This window comes from Triturus cristatus, chromosome 6, assembly GCF_964204655.1.
Source record: "Triturus cristatus chromosome 6, aTriCri1.1, whole genome shotgun sequence".
NCBI classification, from domain to species: Eukaryota; Metazoa; Chordata; class Amphibia; order Caudata; family Salamandridae; genus Triturus; species Triturus cristatus.
The window spans coordinates 1,722,396,209-1,722,415,512 of NC_140589.1; the positions used below are offsets into that span (position 1 = coordinate 1,722,396,209).

Here is a 19,304-nt window from a genome sequence, read left to right on the forward strand (position 1 = left end):
GATGTACTTTGTTTCTGGTCCCAGAGAGCAGGGCTCTCTACCCAGGGATCGAGAAACATGTGGTGATGGCTGGCTGCCCATAACCAGTCAGAGGCCACACCAGGATTGGTAGGTTTTTCAGGGGGCCCCTCTGTGGTGCCCCCTGAGTACATGGTACAATAAATCCCACACTGGTATCTTTGCATTTCGACACTGACATCTGGCCAAAAGTGTGACAAAGTTGCTTCTCAGCCCACTTCTGAGGGTGTTGCTACTCCATGTTTTTATGTTTTTTGCAAAAAGTATTGAAGAGGCCCATATGGGGTATTCTGATAGTATGCAACATCCACAGTTCATGCATGCGTATGGCACACTTGGAATAAAAAACAAAATACGGCAACCATTTACCCCACTTTAGAAAAAAGGATAGTGAGGGATTGCTGTCAATCCTTTACTGAGCAGAGGCCAAAACGTTATACAGGTACTCAAAAAACTAAATTTAGAGGAGCAATAAAAAAACATGAATTTCCTACATACATGTTAGTAGGTTTTCATAAGTGTGCTTAACTTCCAATGCAATTTACACTTACAGATTTACGAGTGAAGACATAATGCATCACTAGTGACTTCAACAACACTAATACCTTTAGTTACGAAGCTTAATTACAATGCAACACAGTCAATTGTGCGAAGCATTTTGATTTAACACAATGGCTCTGGGATAAATGACTGTCCCGAAAGTGCAGAAGACGCTCATGAAGAAGCCAAGCAGGTATTTTCATAAACACACAAGAAGCACAACTTAAGACGTTCACAGTCAACACTTCAAACAAAGCACCAAAAGGATGCAGACTGCTCATTTACCTGTTTATTTTGGTGATGTTAATATTTCCCCAGTTTATAAACGTGACCATCTCTCCTTCAGATAAGGTCTCTGCATCTGCACCCTCAATAAGAACTCTGGGCCCATACCACACTGGTTTGGTACCAACATCTTCATTCTGAAAACAAAAAAGCAAAAATAAAGGGGGCGGGAAGGAGAGGAAAAAAAACTGACACTTAAACTATGCCCTCCAAGTAAATGTCACATTATCCCTATACTACTGAAGGCTCACAGCACATCTTTCATTCAAACAGGATTACATCATATCATCATATTGGAAAATGAAACTTTTCATAAAATGTTGAAGTATGGGAATGTGTCCTTAAAGTGAATAAATGTTAATCAAAACGTAGTCACCTCCTTACTTGGGGTATTCCAATTTCATAAACTCACGTGGGAAATAGCAGCCATGCTTAGTGTGTCAAAGACTGACCCAATCGTGGTTACAATGGAACCAGGGAAAACTTGCTAATTCCTCCCTTATGCCATAACACCGTGCCTAAAGGCATTAACCACTGGATTAGTCACTACCACCAATCAGTAGAGGCATGGTAAGTCTGACAAGTGACTACATAGATCTATGGTGCACTTTGTTGACTCAAAATGGCAGGTGATTAATCTTTCACAATCTATTACCAATAGTTCAAAACATAACCAAGGAAATAGAAAAACAATCTTAAACCACTGTGGCATAAGGGTTAATGTTTGCTTAATGCAGTCTTTATTTAAAATTGAAAACATCTGCCACATTTCTAAGCCTGTAAATCAGGTTGCCTTGCAGAGTTCTGATACTAAAATACTAATTAGTAAGTTAATGATTTGGTTTTAAGAAGTCAATGATTGGTTTTCCAGACAAAAAGTGTGTTTGGTAGAAAGCAGAAGACTACCCAAGCGACAGTAGAAGAATGCCTACCCAGAATTCAAAAACCACAAAGTTAACTCACTCATCCACCCATGTACACATATGCATATTCTAGTACACCACGATCATTTTACCTAGCTAAGAGAAATGTCACCCCTCTTCTATATTGTTATTCGAGTCCTCTCAAGCATATCATCTTCTAAACTTGATGATGCCCATCTTTGAAGGGAGCAGTATCACTATCTAATTTTGTAAGGTACAGAAGGTTATCACATATTTCATGACAATGCTAATCTGGTCAAATCAAAATATGCTGAAGAGCATTTGACATCTGATTTATGAGACTGTTCTGAACCATCTAAGACTGTAATGTACTGTAAAATATAATTTAATCTATACAAGTAAGCAATTATATCATTTTAATGGTTTGCTACTGCACAAGCAAACTCTTCTTTATTCCACAAGAGATGCGCATCTGGTTTCCCAACAGAGCTGAAATATACTAGACCTTTGGATGCTTGGCCACTTCCTTCATCTCCTCTTGAGCTTCGGGGATGTTCACAACAATGACATCATCTTGCAGTAAAGCAGTGTACCGCGGTGCCACAGGGTCTATCACCTGAGAGAAGCAAACACAAAAGGCGCATCCACAAGTGCCAAATGAGAAAGAGGGAAACAAACCTTCATACATCAACCACAATGGAAAAATGTGTTTAAGTAGTAATCAGTGTTTTTTACGTTGCTGCATTTGCCACGTGGGAAGTTGTGGTGAAGGTCACAAGTTTGCATTCCAGCAGGGCCAACTTTTAATCCCAATAGGGCCAACTAAACGATGATCCTTCAGAGATTAGCTGGGTGGCTCCCATTAACACCTGTTAATTGCAGTGCTTAAAATGGCAAAAGAGAAGTGTGAAACACTTTATAGAATTCAAGATACCATCATACAGAAAGGGTGCAGCATTTAGCAAACCTACCCTGCACTCGGACTCTAGCAATTGAAAGAATAATTCTGCCTTGGAAACACAGACTCCGGCATTAGCCAAGAGTTAGTAAAAATGTCATAAATGGAATGCAAATAATCGCATATTTTCAATGAGGTGTAATACTAGGCCCCTGGTAAACTGATACAAAATGTGATCCAGTGTTATTTTTTTAGGATAGATATGGTTTTAAATGAGCTGACCTATCTATTGCTATTCTCTGTTTTGAAACTTGGATAATATTTATTTAATTTGCCCTATTCTTCCAATTGGATTGGACACTATTTACATGCGACTATGAAAGGCATACTGCCTGGTGGTAAATCTGCACAGAATGTAGCTCAGGATCCTATTATACACGGAAGCCCCAAGTGTCATCATGCTGTGTGCTATCATGTACATGGGAAGTCTAGCAGTCAATGGGTGTGAAGAGGTAACCTGTGCTGAGCCGAACCAGAAAGTGCATTGCTGAATTCTCTAAAATCTACTAAACTTTAATATGGACTGCGAGAGTGAGGTTTCTTCCCAAACGTTGCTCTCACTAATCTTTTCATTTGAAATAACTACTAAGCAGTTAAGTATAGAAATAAATGTCATGAACCTTCGTGAGATGCAATTACCTAAACTTTAAGTAGGGTAGCGGAACACAGAAAGGACCGGTAAGTATGCAGACCGATTACAGAGACCACTGAAATGAGATGCAGCAAAAAAAAAACAGAATTGTTGGTTACCAGTGCCATATAGGGAAAGAGAACAGCACACAGTAAACCCCATGTGTTGCCTTTTTGACCAGCAAACGCTATGACAAGGGCTTTGTTGAGCAAAATCCCCAACTATTTGGTAAGAACGTCGACTGGCCCTTTAATTTTGTAAATGCCAAGATGTAGTAAGCTAAGACATTTTCATGTGAGGGCTCATGTCTGTGTCTGCCAAAGAAGGAGAACTAATTAGAACTTCAGTTTGCATGATCTTTTCTTGGGCATCACTCATACAAGGGTTTAGATAACGTAGCACAGAAAGTAAAACTGCATAGAGCACTATCATCTGCTGATCGCGTGGGACACAAGAGCGATATGAATCACTTTTTAACACAGCTCTGTCAAAATAGACTCCTGTTGTACACATCTACTGTCTATCCACTGAGTTTGTACTGGCTCATCCCTTCTTAATGCAGTTTAGCCATGTGCTAATGTCAGAAGGTGGTTCTTAATGGTGTGAACCTGCAACCAAGCTCCTGGAGGGACTGAACAGTAATAGGGAGTGTAGGTGAGAATAAGCATACCCAATTAGATACTGAAACTACAATGAGATGAAAACACTTGAATGGCAGTCTACGCGGTGAGCAGGTTTCACTGATATCATACAAAGTAATCATAGATAGTTGTTCCTGAGATGTAAAGGTACTAAGAAACTACCCTCAAATAGTGCAAAAGTAAAGAGCATCTGTACAGGGTTCATCCGATAAAAGGCAGGGAGGAGGAGTAAACACTTTACTACATTTTTATAAACTATAGTGCACTTCCTTGCCATTCATCTTTTTTCGTTGATGTTATTGTGTCCTTGAAAAGACAAGGACTTCCCTCTGAGAAAATGCCTTCCAGGATTGCCAGGCTCTATGTAAAAGGCACTCAATAAAGAAATGAAATAAAAAAAACTAAAAGACGACTGTATGCCCAAGACCCATTAACCCCAGGAAAGATGCGCATTAAAAGATTCCTCAAACACGAATGTTTAGATGGACACAGAAAAACCATGGACAAAAGAGGGTCTGCGATTTTTAGATACCAGACAATTTCCGGTTGGGTTAATTTATCTCCGATAAGAAGGCATATACTGGATTTACACTGAATCAATGCATTTTACTAGGGTAATATAAGGAATAAGACACACAAATGACAGCCCCTATTGAACATCTCACACTGAAAAACAAGGAACCTCAATGCAGCAACGTAAAGAATCACTAACCGTATTTAACACACTTAACAACAAAGTACACAAGATGCATGCCAGACAAGCAGCTACCACTAAACATGGATCGTTCTAGGACTGGGCGTTTGCAACAAGCAGGAAACCAAAGGCAGGGCAATTGCAAGACACAATCACAATACTAATCGTCAGCACCCGGAAAGAGAACTTGTTCCGTGGAGATGCTGTCCTTAAGCAACTAACTACGTCAATATGCAGTATTCCTGATTTGACATTTGTGTAAGGAACATTAAACATGTCTAAATGGGAGACAAAGGGAACAAAGGACTTGAAAAGCAGGAATACTATCAGTAGCAGGTTTGTGGGCAGCAGGAAATAAATGTCCTATCACCAGACATGGGTATGACGGTCTACTTTGGCTGCTAGGTACGGGATCTCCAGTTTACATCACTGTACCCCCAAAACTAGAACAGAATGGTGCAGCATTTTCTTGTCTCTAAAGAGGAATAATGCATTTTCAATAAGTCTTGTTGATCAAGCAAATAAGACTGCGATACAAAGCTGCAAAATTGATGGTGTAAGCTACAAAAAGTAGGCTTACGTAACTTAGACCTATGTGCTAAGGCAAAAATAAAAAAACGAATATTAAGTAATACCTTTTTACAGATAGCTCGCAGCTTGAAAGCAGAAAAATGAAATGCAGAGTTTTCATATCAAATTTACAGCAGACAAATATATTTTCCACAAATTGTCATTTTTCCATCGGGCAAATCAATTAAAATTAGTAACCAGTCACATTACAAAAATGCTCATTCCAATTTCCTGAAAATATGCCAAATGATGCAATATTCTGCCATGGCTATTTCAAACCACAAGCACTGAAGTACTAGCAACATACACATGTCCATACGAATCGCACCCAAAGAACACAGCAGCCACGGAAAGAGCCATGTACCTTCTTGTTAAATGACCAGATCTTATCCCATTCCATGTTGACAACAGATCGGGAAGAGCCCTGCAAGACAAAGGAGATTTGTGAAAGACAATAAAAGTAATGTAGATGTGCATAGAAATGGCCACTTTCTTGGACATTACTTACAGAGCTACCCCTCTTTCCAACAAATTAAGGGTCAAGGTTGAGCACTATGATAATACAATACGGTAAACTGGGGAAGCCAGGACCAAAACACTTGCCTTATTGATCCACAGCGGACAATTAAACTACTAGTCTGCATCTTTTTCATTATCGGAATATAAAATAAGAGCTTCAGGGGTGTGCTACGGGATTGGCATTTCAATAGTTTGAACAGAATATGAATTCTTTGGGGGGAAAGGTATGCTTTACGTACCAGACAAGCAAGATTTGAAAAGGGGCACTGGATATTTGAATGGCTTGGAGTGAAATTAAATTCACATGAAACACTGACCAACTGAAGTGATGAGAAACTTAAAGTGAACTGAATTGTTAATATGTCTTGTTGCCAAGCAAAGTGCATTGGTTAGAAATTACCACTTTGCACATTTAGCTACAATGGATTACTGAAGTGAACATGAAAAATGTAAAAGATGTCGGACTGCGTTTTGAGGTAAAAACATTTACACAAAATGCTGCAGGTGTTTAAGACATCACCTGAAATAATATAGTCCATAATGCTCCCTTCTGCAGTATGCAGCAAGGGGATTATATTTCAATGTTGTACAAAAGAACAATGATCAGAAGTTCGTCCTACTCAGCCCTTTGTTGTGGTCTTATCAGTATGACTCCAGATTTGTTTAAAGATCTTAACGGGGAGGGGTTGTATTTGTTCTGTGTAGTTTTTTTTCTCCTTTTTATTGAATATAAAAATCATATTTTTGTTCTCGTATTGTGCCTTAGGCTACCTGTTTTAATCAGTTTACCATAATTGCACACTGCAATTTAGGGTCAATTTCCTTATTTCCGGTCAGATCCACTACTCACTTTTGTGAAGGGAGCGTGCCCTTGTTAGCAGATATTTTTTCTATTGGTTGACATCTAGAGCCGCCATTTTTTCAGTTTTCTGTGCGCCCTAGTTTACCTGTTCCCCCTCTTTGGCCTACATAAAGTAAGCCGCGGCATGGACGACCGACCCAGTCTAAGGTTTGTCCTACAAGGCCCTTTCTTGCAGTCTTTTATTCGCATTACTCCGGAACTGTTTAAAGATCTTCACATGGGATGGAGTGCATTTGTTTTGGATAGTTCTTCCTCGTTTATTGTATAAAAGTACCATATTTTTAGCTCTTAAATTGTGCCTTCAGCTACCGGTTTTAGTACCTCTACTACACTGGCACATTACACCTTAGGGTTAGTTTCCTTATCTAACTGCAGAAGCACTCAGGTCCAGTAGCCGCTTCTATGGAGAGAGAGTGCACTTGTTGGTGGCTATTTTCCCTCTTGGTCGACAATTAGAGGCAGCATTTCGAGTTGGCTGCGAGCTCCAATTGTTCGTTGGCTCTTCTCCCTCCAAGATCAACTTAAAGCAAGTTATAGCACGGATGCAGATCGCTAGCGTGCCAAAGGTAAGCCCATCTGTGCCTGTCCGTGTCCGTTTAGTAGCCAGTGTCAGCCATAATTGCCAGTCCAGTCTAAGACTTGTTTGATAGAGATCTATATGCTCGAGAGGTGAGTAACTCCAGATGAGGCCCTAGTTGTTTGAGCTTGTCTGATCAATTTGCATTCTTGGCCAAAACAAGCGCTGCATATCTCGCAACTCCTGCTGGACTATGATTTGGATGCCGTGTTTCTGACAGAAACATGGCTGCATTTTGTCTCTGTTATCTATCAGGGGTTCCCTCAGGGTTTGTTAGTTACAGCACAAGATAAGCCAAGCAAATGAGATTGCGGGTGTTGCACTTATTCTACCAAGCAATTCAATGGAGGACTTTTCAGCTCAATAATGCATAAGGAGCAGAAACCCTGCGATTTTGCATTTCCCTTCCCTCAACTACCTCCTTTTCAAGAGTCTTGATATATTTTCCCCACCTACCGCCAACAGAGAAGGCCTTTGAATGGTTAGCTTCCTGGGGCGAATCAATTTACCCTCCAGTTTTAAGATACTCTAACTTGACTGTGCTAGGTGATTTCAACTTGCACCTACATGTAGCCACTGATTACATGATTCAACCAGATCAAAGCCAGGTTATGTCTTAAACATGCAACAATTCATCATTCACGCCACTTATCATGCAGGGCATATTTAAGACATAATTTTTTCCAATCTTCGTCTTCTTTTTAAGGAGAAGACTCCTCTTCCGTAGTAAGACAGCCAACTTGTTCCCTTTACTTGCAATGGTAGGCACTTGAGGAGCAAACCAGCCGTAAACAATATGGCGATGGCTAGGGTATGAAATGAAATTAATTCTGCAGAGTTCAAACTTTGGAGGGTTCTAAACCAGCCTTTGCTGGCAATATTGATAATGATATTGAGCTGTTAAACACTTGGCTGCATGAGAGCTTTTCCACTCTGCCACTTTTGAAAAAGATTATTCTCAAGGAAAGTAGCCATTCTGCCTTTAGTTTATCCCCCAAACCTACAGCTCTTAAGAAATACTATACACATTTTAGAGCAGAAATGGAGTTCAGACTATAATCCCGCAGATGAGGAACCCTATAAAGTAGTGCTGAAAAGCCTATCATAAGGCACCTACAAATAGCTCTGTGCACCTTTTACTCTTCAAGTATCTCAAAGGCAGATAACTCTTCTAGAGTGAACTTTAAAATTGCTACGCTTTATCTGACCCCCAAAGTCTGCACTCCTTTAATTCCAGCATCTGAGTATTTCTGTGAAAAACTACCCACTTATTTTTTTTAGGATAAAATTCTTACGCTTCATGCAGGGTTACTTTCCTTTTTGAGCATTCATGTCTCCCCAATAATAGGTGTGGAGCAGGCCTATTATTGTTCTCTGAACAAATCTGATCCACGCCATGTGAGTGCAAATCCAGGTCACTGAGTGACCAGTGACCTTCCTTACTCCTTAGACCTTAGCCCCTATCCTCAATCAACTTTTTAATACCTTGCTTTTGTCAGCTGTAGTTCCCTATGCTGGAAAAGTCACACCTCTTTTTAAAAAATAAAACAAAATCCATCAGCCCTTTAGCTTTGCATAACCTCTCTCTTCTCCTTACTCCCTACTTCACCCGAAATGCTGGAGAAGTTGTCAAAAGCAAGCTAGCCACTTTTTTGGAAGAGCACAATCTGCTGCATCATAATCAGTCAGGCTTCTACCCACAGCATATTACCAAAACAACATTTCTTGAGATGGCAGAAATTATTACATTTGCCCAGGATGAGGGCAAAAGTGCTGCCTTGATTCTGTTGGATAAGTCAGCAGCATTCATGCAGTCTTGCACCAGCGTATGTCTGAATTAGGCATCCGAGGCAAGGCTTGGGGGTGGTTCAAATATTTTTGGAGGGTAGACATCAAGAAAACTGGCTTGCCCCCTATAGTTCTTCCAGCAAGCAGCTAGCTTTTAGGGTGCCACAGGGCTCTTTCCTGAACCCCATGTTATTTAATATTTACATGCCTTTCTTAGTTAAACTCATTGAATCTTACGGATCGGTGACCATCTCTTATATAGACAATACCCAGAGGTTCCTCACTTCGGATTCCACCTCCGCAGCTCCAGCTGGAAACTTAAACTCATGTCTGTTGGATGTCTTGCATTGGTTGCGAATAAGCCCTCAGCAATGCAATGGTGACAAAACAGAGTGTGCTGTTTGGGCAAGTGAGAGACCACTGGTTTTTCTCTGCCTTGCCGTCAGATCTCCCTTCTCTCCTGCACCTACTTTTGTCATCTGGAATCTTGGAATTAGACTTGAAAACGCACTTTCCTTTCAATCCTGTCTTTTACGGGATCTTGTTTCGCATTGTTCCTCAATTTGCTCCACAAGAAAGCAAGTAGGCCAGTAGCCCATGCCTTGATCTAGATTATACTATGCCAACATCATCTACTTCGGTCTCCCAGAGAGATGGTTTAGGCAGCTTCCAGTGGTTCAGAATTCTGCTGCACGTCTCTTCTTGGTATTCCCAAAACAGAGGAAGCAGCTCATCATCTGCGCACTCTCCACTGGCTACCTTTCGGGAAGAGGATTCTTTTCAAAAACCTTATACTTCTGCAGAGCGTTCTACAAGCACAGCCTGAAAGACCATTACGTTAGACTGGCATATGTGGTCACTGCTCTGCAGGTTTAACCCTGGGACACTCCGTGGAGTAGTTGCACGCTTTATAAACTGTTTATTCATTCATTACATATTAGATAGCGGTGGGCAAAGTGAGACTTTTTCGCTCAGCAGGCATAATTCTCGTGCTCAGTGATTTTTGGGCATTGTACGTTCAGGATGGCGTCTGGGTGAAATTCTACATTTTTGGAACTAATTTATTAAGTGGCTGAATGGTAGAAGAGGGAACACCTGATCATCATAGATGTGACCCCTGATTTGATACACAAGACAAAATGCTTAAAATTCACTCCTGCAACGTAAACAGTCTTAGTAACAAAATAAAGAAAAAAGAAGTCATTCACGTGATTCAGTGACAAAAGATGGGCATATGTTACTATAACAGGGACACCTTACTGTTGGACAGGGGGCATTATGTCTCGATGGCTCAGGCGGATTCATCCACCAGGTGGGATGGAAAACTGTTCTGTTCACTATAGTAAAACATGGGTGAATCTTCTGGGATATTATGCTTACAAGGTAGGGAATTACTGCCAAAGCAATGGGACTGATAGATGCCTTGAGAGCAAAACTGTTGCACAGAGGACCGTACTCCACTTCTGGTGATCAAGATACCTGCTCAAGGCTAGAAGAGGGAATGTTACGAAGAGAAGGGTGAAACTGATTATCTTGCAAGAAGAGTGTTTTATGACTCCTCACTCTGGAAAGTATTAAAGACACTGAAGGGAATAGAGAACAGCTGGTAGGAACTTAAACTGCCGGAAAGTGAAAGATCCCAAAATAGTACAGAGTGTACTGGAAATTACTGATAATTGTTATGTGGAAAATCTGTGGTCCATCCACTTAGAGGCTTTGCTTTAGGAGTCATATAAATCACCTATCAGGGCAATGCTATGTCAAGCATAGCTGGGGAAAGAAGGGAAGTTGTTGGGGGTCAGAGAGATGGAGTGGGAAAGCTATTAAGAGTGAAAAGTAACCATATGTTAAACCAAAAAATGGGTCACTTTGGGAAATTTCATCAATCAGGCCCTAAAAGAGATCCTCAGAACACTGAGAGACATGGAGGTATGGCAGAGTTCTCTGTGTACATAGTAAGGGTTGTAGGTGGCAATTAACAAGGCTGGAAAATGGATAGGCTCACCAAGAAAGAGGAGAGAGACAGACAGATCAGTTAAAAGAGCAACAGCAGGAAACAGGGAGGTGACCCACTCCTTTTCAGTCTAATTTCAAACGCTTACACTGCTATGCCGAAGCTGCCTAATAGTGAAATGTGTGTAGCTCCAATATCTTTGCTCAACATGAACATAAATATTCTGGCAAAGATCAGAACTACCAGATTGGGGATGGTGATTGAATAGATGGTGAACATAGACCAGTCTGAGTTCATGCCTAATTGATGTACCAGATTAAATCTTCGAAGACAATATGGGTGCTGGTTGGGACCCAACTATGGTACTCTCACATGATGTTGAGAAGGAACTGGACTCAATTGAGAGGCCTTTTATATGTAGAGCTCTTGATAAAATGGATCTTGTGTTGTCATCCGTCATCCTGTCATGGGTTAGACAGCTTTGTGGGAGTCTGGTGGCTAAAGTGAAAGGGGTACTATTGAAATCCTTTGAGCTGGGAAGGCGCACAAGACGGGGCATCCCCTGTTGCCACTGCAGTTTGCCATGGTCTCGGACCTCTTTGGAATGCCCAGTCAGAAATGAGGAATTAGTCAGGTGTGTTTGTTGGGATAGTGCATGGGATGGCAGAGTCTCATTCTATGCAAATGACATTCTGCTTTACACTGCAAACACTTAACAGTCTATAAAAAGATTGCTGTAAGAATGTAGGGTGTCAGGCATACAGTCTGGATCTGGAATTAAGGGGACATGGGGCTCTTAGTTCATTTTCCAACACTAAAGAATAAATCCAGGATGAACATCCCGATCCTCTGTCGTCTGCTTTGGATGCCAGTGATGGAGAATGCCATGCTAAGGATCATGTATACAATCTTCAAAGCTAATTGAAGGGCTGGGCAAAATCTACTTACAAGACATTTCCACAGTGTTCTTGGAACTAGATGCTGACCAAATCAGGAGAGAAGGTCACACAAAGAGACCCTGCATCTGCTATAAAAGGAATATAACATTGGACACTGAAACTTCAAAGACATTCTTCCATTTTTTTTTTCTATTTTGCGTTTTGACCGTCCTCATCTGACCTAGGACTCCTGCCATGAGAACACAGCAGTATTAACCTGTACTCATAGCTCTAGTTTCAAGTGCTTTGATTCAGAATAGAGGCCTCACATTAATGACTGCCACTGTGGAAAAGAGAAATACACTAACACTTTAGATCACCCTCAAAGGTCCATAATAAAACAAGCATTGGCATAGCCAATAGGTCTCGCCTTTGGGACCTTATAAGTGTTTAGCCATGCAACAGTTGCATAACGAAATACTTATAAGGTCCCAAAAGCGAGACCTATTGGCTATGCCATGCGGCCGTGAAAGTAATCGCGGCCCGCGCACATGCACTTTAGCTCTAAGCTAGCCTGGTAGCACTTTTTGTAGCCCTCTCAATAAGTCTCGCCAGACCAGCGCATGCGCTGGGTCAGGCGAGACCTAAACACACATGCGATTGCAAGAAATTAGAAAGCACACTATCAAAATAGGATAGAAAAAAGAGATTTCAGAGGTCAACTCTCTGACATATCGCAAGCTCTAAATTTCTCAATTTTAAAAGGCAAATAAGCAATAATAATAAAAATAATCTGGTTAAATGACTTCGTGCACATGCATGGATGGGCAAAAAATAAATAAAACCAACCTGAGCAGCAATGAACTGCTTTAATCCTTCTACAGTCATACCTCTTCTCAGTACTCCACGTACAGTTGGGAATCTCGGATCATCCCTGTCAGAAAGATTTACAAATGGAGCACTCTATTTAGAATTAGAGGTAATATGAACAAGCTTTCAAGCAACTTATTTGCCACCCAGTGCCCATCCATATAAAATTCTGCGATATTTTGCTTTTCACACGGTTAGGTTCATTGATATCTTTATGATATATTAGAAATGAGATAAGCAAGTATCGTTATTTGTATTGTCATAGTCAGCTACTCAAGTCATAAAAGTATTGTTCTGCAGGACTTATTTTTGGCCACGGTTTATCTCCTCATTCCCAATTACTTCCATTACTTTGTGACTGCTGCACTCATCTGGTCACTGTATAATCTACTTCTCGTTCCTTCTCTAATAAGCCAGATGAACTTGTGTTAGCTTATAAATCAGCTAATTGCTAACAAGCTATTTAATAATCGTAATCGTTCACTGTCTATCAGATTGCCATCACTTTTCCCTATTAATCAGTCTGATTTCAAGTTGCTATCAACATCTATCACCTGTTTCCAGATTATGATCTAGTCAGGGGGGCTAGAGGGGAGTTGGGAGGAAAAGGGGAAAATCGACCATCTACTGGATCTACCGGTGGGATCTGTTAATATGGATAAAAATCAATGCCAATGTTTATAATGATAGACTCGCACATAAGAACGAAATTGGATCGCTATGATCAAATTCGGCAGTCATGAACTTTCCCTCAACCCGAAATACGTTGTCAGCAAGCTCTACGACCTAGGCCAGAGGTTACTGATTGACAATTCACAGGTGGCCAGCAGACAAACACAAAAACTGGAAACTCAGGTCAATCCCCATGATAAGTGGAGCAATACCACAAGGGTCCAGGGAGATTGGACCCAATAAAGCACACATGGCCAGAAGGGTACATGATTTCCCAAAACACCATAAAGTCAGATGCCACATGAAGTTAGGAACACACAGCCATCAGGACACAGCACACACAGTACTCGCAGTGATTATGTGCCCTCATGCTGGACATCTGGACACGTTACCCACTGGCCACCACTTTGTGCACGCAAGGTCAAGGTCCACCTGCATTTGTTATCAGGGGCTTATTTTTGAGTCCATAGACAAGGTCCGCATTCTTTTACCAAAAAAAGAGGATCGATGGAAGTACTTTACGGTACCCAAAGAAATATATAAAACCCTGTTCAGATTGATAGTACTTTGAGACAGTCCTCAGACCCCCTTCTGTAACTGTGCTCCCAGCCGAAAAGTTTAATTAATCAACTGTTCCTGTTTTGCCAAATGTCTCGTCTTTTGTTTTTTCAAGGTAAATCATATTCGAGCAACAGATCTAACCCTTATTTATCAAACTGTACATTATTATTTTCTATTAAACTCTTCTCTTCAAACTTGGTGTATTTTCAACTAGTATTTGCCCATATCCTACCCACTATTATGTAATAGGGATACTTCACAGAATTTCTAATAGTCTGGCTGAGATGTTCTTCTACAGTGAGGTCCTATAAAACTCTGTGTAATCCCGCCCAATTGATGTGGGGTGAGAATACCTTCGTATTTAATGCTATACTTTCAGCGTCTGTCCATTCTTTTACCCATTATGTCCACTGATTATGCAGTGGTGCTGTGAGGGATTTCCAGGACATCACTATTGCCCTCTTAAGTAGGAGGAGGGCTAGAGTTTTAGAAGTGTGCTACCACCGTTTTTGTGGTAGATTATGATATTAAAAATAGTTGAAGTAGGAATCCACCCATTGTGAAAATTCCTACTGTTTTTAGCAACTCTCCATTTTCTTTGTTATTTCCTTCCAGAACCCTTTGATTATTCGAAAATCCAAAGTGAAAAATCCCACTTTTTCTCATTGACATCTGGGGCATTGAGAGATAACTGTTTTATAAATCTTTTTAATCTCTACCGGGGTTAAATTCTTTTATGAAACATGTCTATCTGTACAAACATCTCCCATATAGTCTCTTTACCCACCTGAGCCCAGTCATTCACCTGGGTTGGCAAGTGTAAAAGCCTTTATCTATTTGCCTTCCAACAAGTCTTTGGCGCAACAATTAATTATTAAGCTTACTTTCCTATAGTTGGGTCTTGGTTAGACCAGTCTCGGGTAGGAAACTTCCTTTCAACCACTCTGTTATTAAATGGAGTTGGGCTAATAGATAATACATTTCAAAGTCTAAAACACCCAGACAGGTCTCTTTGACCCGTTTTGAGTTTTAATTAGCTGAAATCTACTTGGTCTTTGCACTCCTAATGTAAACTAAGCAAGGAGCTTATCTAGTTCTTCAAAGAAGGACCTGGGGATCCAAACTATTAAGTGTGAAAAGTGACCGAATAATCTCAGCAGAATGAACATTTTAGTCAGTGCTATTCAGTCTGGGCAGTCAAGGGCAGCTTTTTCCAGAGTTCCATGCATAATTTAATGGAAGCATTAATTCTACCCAAGTTACATTCAAGTAACTCTGTTTCTTTGTGTACATTTTTAGATAATGAACGGTCCTGGGTCCCCGTATTAGACGCCTACCTAAAACCTCAGAGGAATCCCACACTAATTTCTGGGTTAACTGAGAAGGCACAGGATTTCACTCAGTAAGCATGCAGACCACAAAGTCACACAAATGATTGGCCTGTTTGTACAGAGTCCTTCTGTCCACTCTGGCCATAATTTATAAAGAGCAAAAAGTAATTGGCATATACGGATATGGCATGCACATCCTCTCACACTAGGATCCCTCTGTTCCTACCCTCATTTCTCATTACTGCTACTAAGGGTACTGTTGCTAATGCAGATAGCAAGGGCCAAAAGAGGGCACTCCTGTCATGTGCCTCTGCCTGTTTGTATGAGACTAGATATGACACTTCTTGTGTGGACTCTCGTAGTTAGATCTGGGTGCAACAATGCTGTGTATGTAGTGAATCCCCTTCCAAAACAATAGCGTTTTAACACTTAACAAGTTGGCTCATCTCAGGAGTCAAACGCCTATTCTAGTTCTAAGATAATACCAACTACCTTTTCAACATCTTGGACGTCTCCACTAGTACTCTGTATGGTCACCTTACATTTACGATGAGTTGCGGAAGAGGATAAACCCGTTTGATCAGGTTTATTCATAGATAGGAAGACGGGCTGCAGCCTAAGTACTAGTGTTTGCTTAAGATTTTAGAACTGGAGTTTAACAAACATGGTTTGATACATAATGATGCAAAAGGCATCCAACATAGATCCAATATGATAAGCAGTAGATATGTATACCATCTCAAATGGATAACGATCAACTCGGTCCCGTGACTGCACACGAAAGAGAAAAATATCCTCATTTGACAACTTTATATTACTTTTCTTCTCCCAACACACACCTGCACAGAGTAATTAGGAATATTCATTTTTGACATCAAACATTTACAAAACTGACTACTATATGAGCAAAAACAAGATGCCAGTAATTGGGCAAATATCTGTGTTAAAATTAATAAGCTTCAAATACACTTCTAGATAATTCCGTGTTCACTAAATGAAATGCGAACAACATTAGTAACGTACCAGCCATCCACCAGCCCTTCATTGACAAACCAGGTAAGCTTCCTTTTGGAGAGTAAAGTGTTGTTCAGGTTGAGCCGGCTGTACTCCCAAATGTAAGGTTTCCTTATGCCCAAAGCTTCAATGATCCAGTAGAACTGCTCGTCACGGTCGTGGTACTCTGTCGTTCTGAGGGCATGAGTGACTCCTTCTATACTATCCACAATTGGGCATGCAAAGTCATACGTGGGGTACACACTGAAAAAGAAAAACACTTATTTTGAACCCATTAGCCATAAGTACAACTGAAACATTCTTGTTGGCTTGTCCAAAAATTAAGGCCAGAACTTAACACTTTTAGCAAAATAATGTTTAGGAGTGCTTATAACTTGGGAAGAAATGAAACATGAATGGCAGTTGACAAAATAACAGGAACCAATACCTCTGAATTTATTTATTAACAATGCACATATACAAACCAAATGATCTCAATGACAACAGATTCTGCAATATAAACCATTACTGTAGCCCAATCGAAGTAACTAGTTGAACGGGAAGGTCTTCAGTTCTATCTAAAACTATTTACAGTCACAAGAACATAAACTGGAAAGGATATTAGTCCAACAATATAGAACACGGAGCCACAAATACCCCTAACCATAGTAGACAACTTTGTTGAAAACTATGATGAAGCCATCCAATTCAAAGCTGTAAATGTCGAACAATGACTGAAAGTAAATGCAAGGTGGCCCATGAATCCAGTCTATTGACCTCCATGAAGGAGGTTGAAATGCATAACGCCGCCATAAATCAATTACACAACAGTATACTCAATATCCTGTAATGCTAACGTTGGTAGACAGGCATGCATAGACTAAGCTTGCGGGGGATGGCTGGAATGAAAAAACATGTTTTAAATCTGTGAAATTTAAATTTAAAAAAGCAACTCTTTAAAACCGCACCGATCTGGTAATCAGAAGGAAGTTGATCATACACAACAACCTCCTTTCACCTAGTTCACAAACACCAGAGGATGTTGAATAGGGAGACAGTACCTGCTCGTATTAAAAGGCAGCTGCAGAGACCTAGGAGAAACTAACAAGAGCACAGTGTTTCAACAGTGATTTCTTACCAACCCTTTCACTAAACCAATCTGCCACCATCAAAAGGCCACACCACTCCATACTTACCCCATGTGCAGCTGATAGGCAGATGAAATGAAGTGTTAGCTGCATAAGAGTGAAGTAACGGCTGAGACACAAGGAAGGCATTCTTTAGTGTGGCTTTCAGTAGTTATGAAAGAGGAGGGCTCAGAGTGGGGAGGGTAAGAAGGGAACAAACCTGCTGCCACCTCAGTTCTAAAAGCTCATTTTGTGCAAGTCAGGTTTAGTTCCAACTTAATGGCAGTTTGAGGTGAGTAATATAAGCATAGGAGTGCTTGTGCAAGAGATTTATACACCACCAAATTAAAATTGCCTACACACATACAGTGATCCTGGTTAATAGCACGAGGACAGCCATGAACCTCTTAGTCAGCATACCGCCCTGGCTGCAGCTTGCTCTTTGCTTTTATAGTACTTTTCTAAGGATGGCTGTCTTCACTATAATCTCTAAAACTCCATGCCCAATTTTTTTCAAATTGTACAAGTATAAAAAGTTAGAATCTAAAACTCCTGCCTCCTCCTGAATTGGGTGGGATGGAAGAATAGATTAATTACACAAACCAAGATGTCTTCGCACATTATAGCACAGATCCATGCACGAGCCTTAATCAATGCCAACTGAAAACAGTGGGGTTAAATAACACATTTTGGAACTTTGAATTGATGTTAGCAGCGAGCAGAAAGTCTGTGCTTGTATTGCAAACACCAACATCTTCCAAAGTGAATTTTAATTTAAACATCTAATATTTTACATTAAAATCAGAAAATGCAAAATTGTCCACTTACTACACACTTTAGGAAATATTTTCAGTGGGTCTAATTGGAATGGACTTTATTACTGGAACTGCTGATCGACATTCCTGCTCCACAAGGTGTACAATGCTCCATGAAACGTTGCTATGTCACTAACTGTTCATATGACCGTTCCACCGGCTGAGACCAGGGGCTAAGCAGAATGGAGACGGAGAGGGCGGAGCCAGTGAGTGGCCAGGACGTGTGGGCGAGGAGAGAGGCGCGCGCACGCTTGGGAGAGCAGTCTGCTCATTTTCAAGCACTGCACTTGTGCTTGTGGCGCGCCCCTGCTCACTCCCGCAAGGTGGATGCCTCCACAAGCACGAGTGTGTGCTTGGAAATGAGCGGAGCGACGGCTAAAGGCCCTCCTATGCAACGCATGCATGCTGCGTAGACGAGACCTAAAAATGAATATGTCCTTATGTAACGTAACTGGTGCTTATGTAAAGCACTCTGATACTGGATACCTTTGGGTCAAGTTCGGGACAGTGGGTTTCTGTGAACCTGGGCTGAGGGGCTCGAATGCAGAGATGTTTTGGCTGGCAGGTCCCTGCACTTAGGAGGCTCTCACTTGGCTTTGATTACCTGGAGAGGGAGAGAAAGCAGGACAGCAGGAGCACTCTCGATGTTGGCCTGGGTGATCCCGAAGTCCCCCGTCGGCAGGTCAGCTTTGGTGGTGTCACCGACAATCAAATTGAACATATGGCTCCAACTCTAACCTAGCTAAAAAGCATATGTGCTCAAAAAGCTTCAAGTAGAGTCAGGGGCAAACAAGCTAACCTTTTCACCATGCTGTGGTCCATGAGAAACCAAAAAGTTCCTGGTAGTCTTGCATATCTTAATGTTACAGAACTAGTTTGTGCCATTAAGGGAAAGGTTGGAAAAAAGTGAAGCCACAGTAACTGCTGGTGTAGCACGCTCATGCAGTGTACAATGGACATTTGCGCACTGGAACAGCATGTGTAGTTTAACTTTGGTTCAAGTCTTTAACACGTCATTGACTGTCCCCTGACAAAACATCTCTAATAGCAAGAGCTCAATTAATCAATCTTGCCAATTCCCAGTTTTCTGATATAATTTCACAAAGGCTGCTTCTAAACAAGTATTGATTTGGTTC

The 19,304-nt window shown here is 41.0% G+C and overlaps 1 protein-coding gene across 2 annotated transcripts in view; it reads right to left on the bottom strand.

Annotated features, from left to right (window-relative positions):
* The window catches only part of EPRS1 (glutamyl-prolyl-tRNA synthetase 1), a 483,086-nt gene that overhangs the window by 340,430 nt on the left and 123,352 nt on the right, over positions 1–19,304 (bottom strand). For both annotated transcript variants that reach the window (XM_085612943.1, XM_085612942.1), the window contains exons 10-14: positions 16,257–16,490; positions 12,649–12,733; positions 5,586–5,645; positions 2,233–2,343; positions 844–980 (exon numbers count right to left, since the gene is read on the bottom strand). In XM_085612943.1, the coding sequence (XP_085469069.1) occupies positions 844–980; positions 2,233–2,343; positions 5,586–5,645; positions 12,649–12,733; positions 16,257–16,490 (627 nt within the window). The remainder of the gene's footprint in view (positions 1–843; positions 981–2,232; positions 2,344–5,585; positions 5,646–12,648; positions 12,734–16,256; positions 16,491–19,304) is intronic.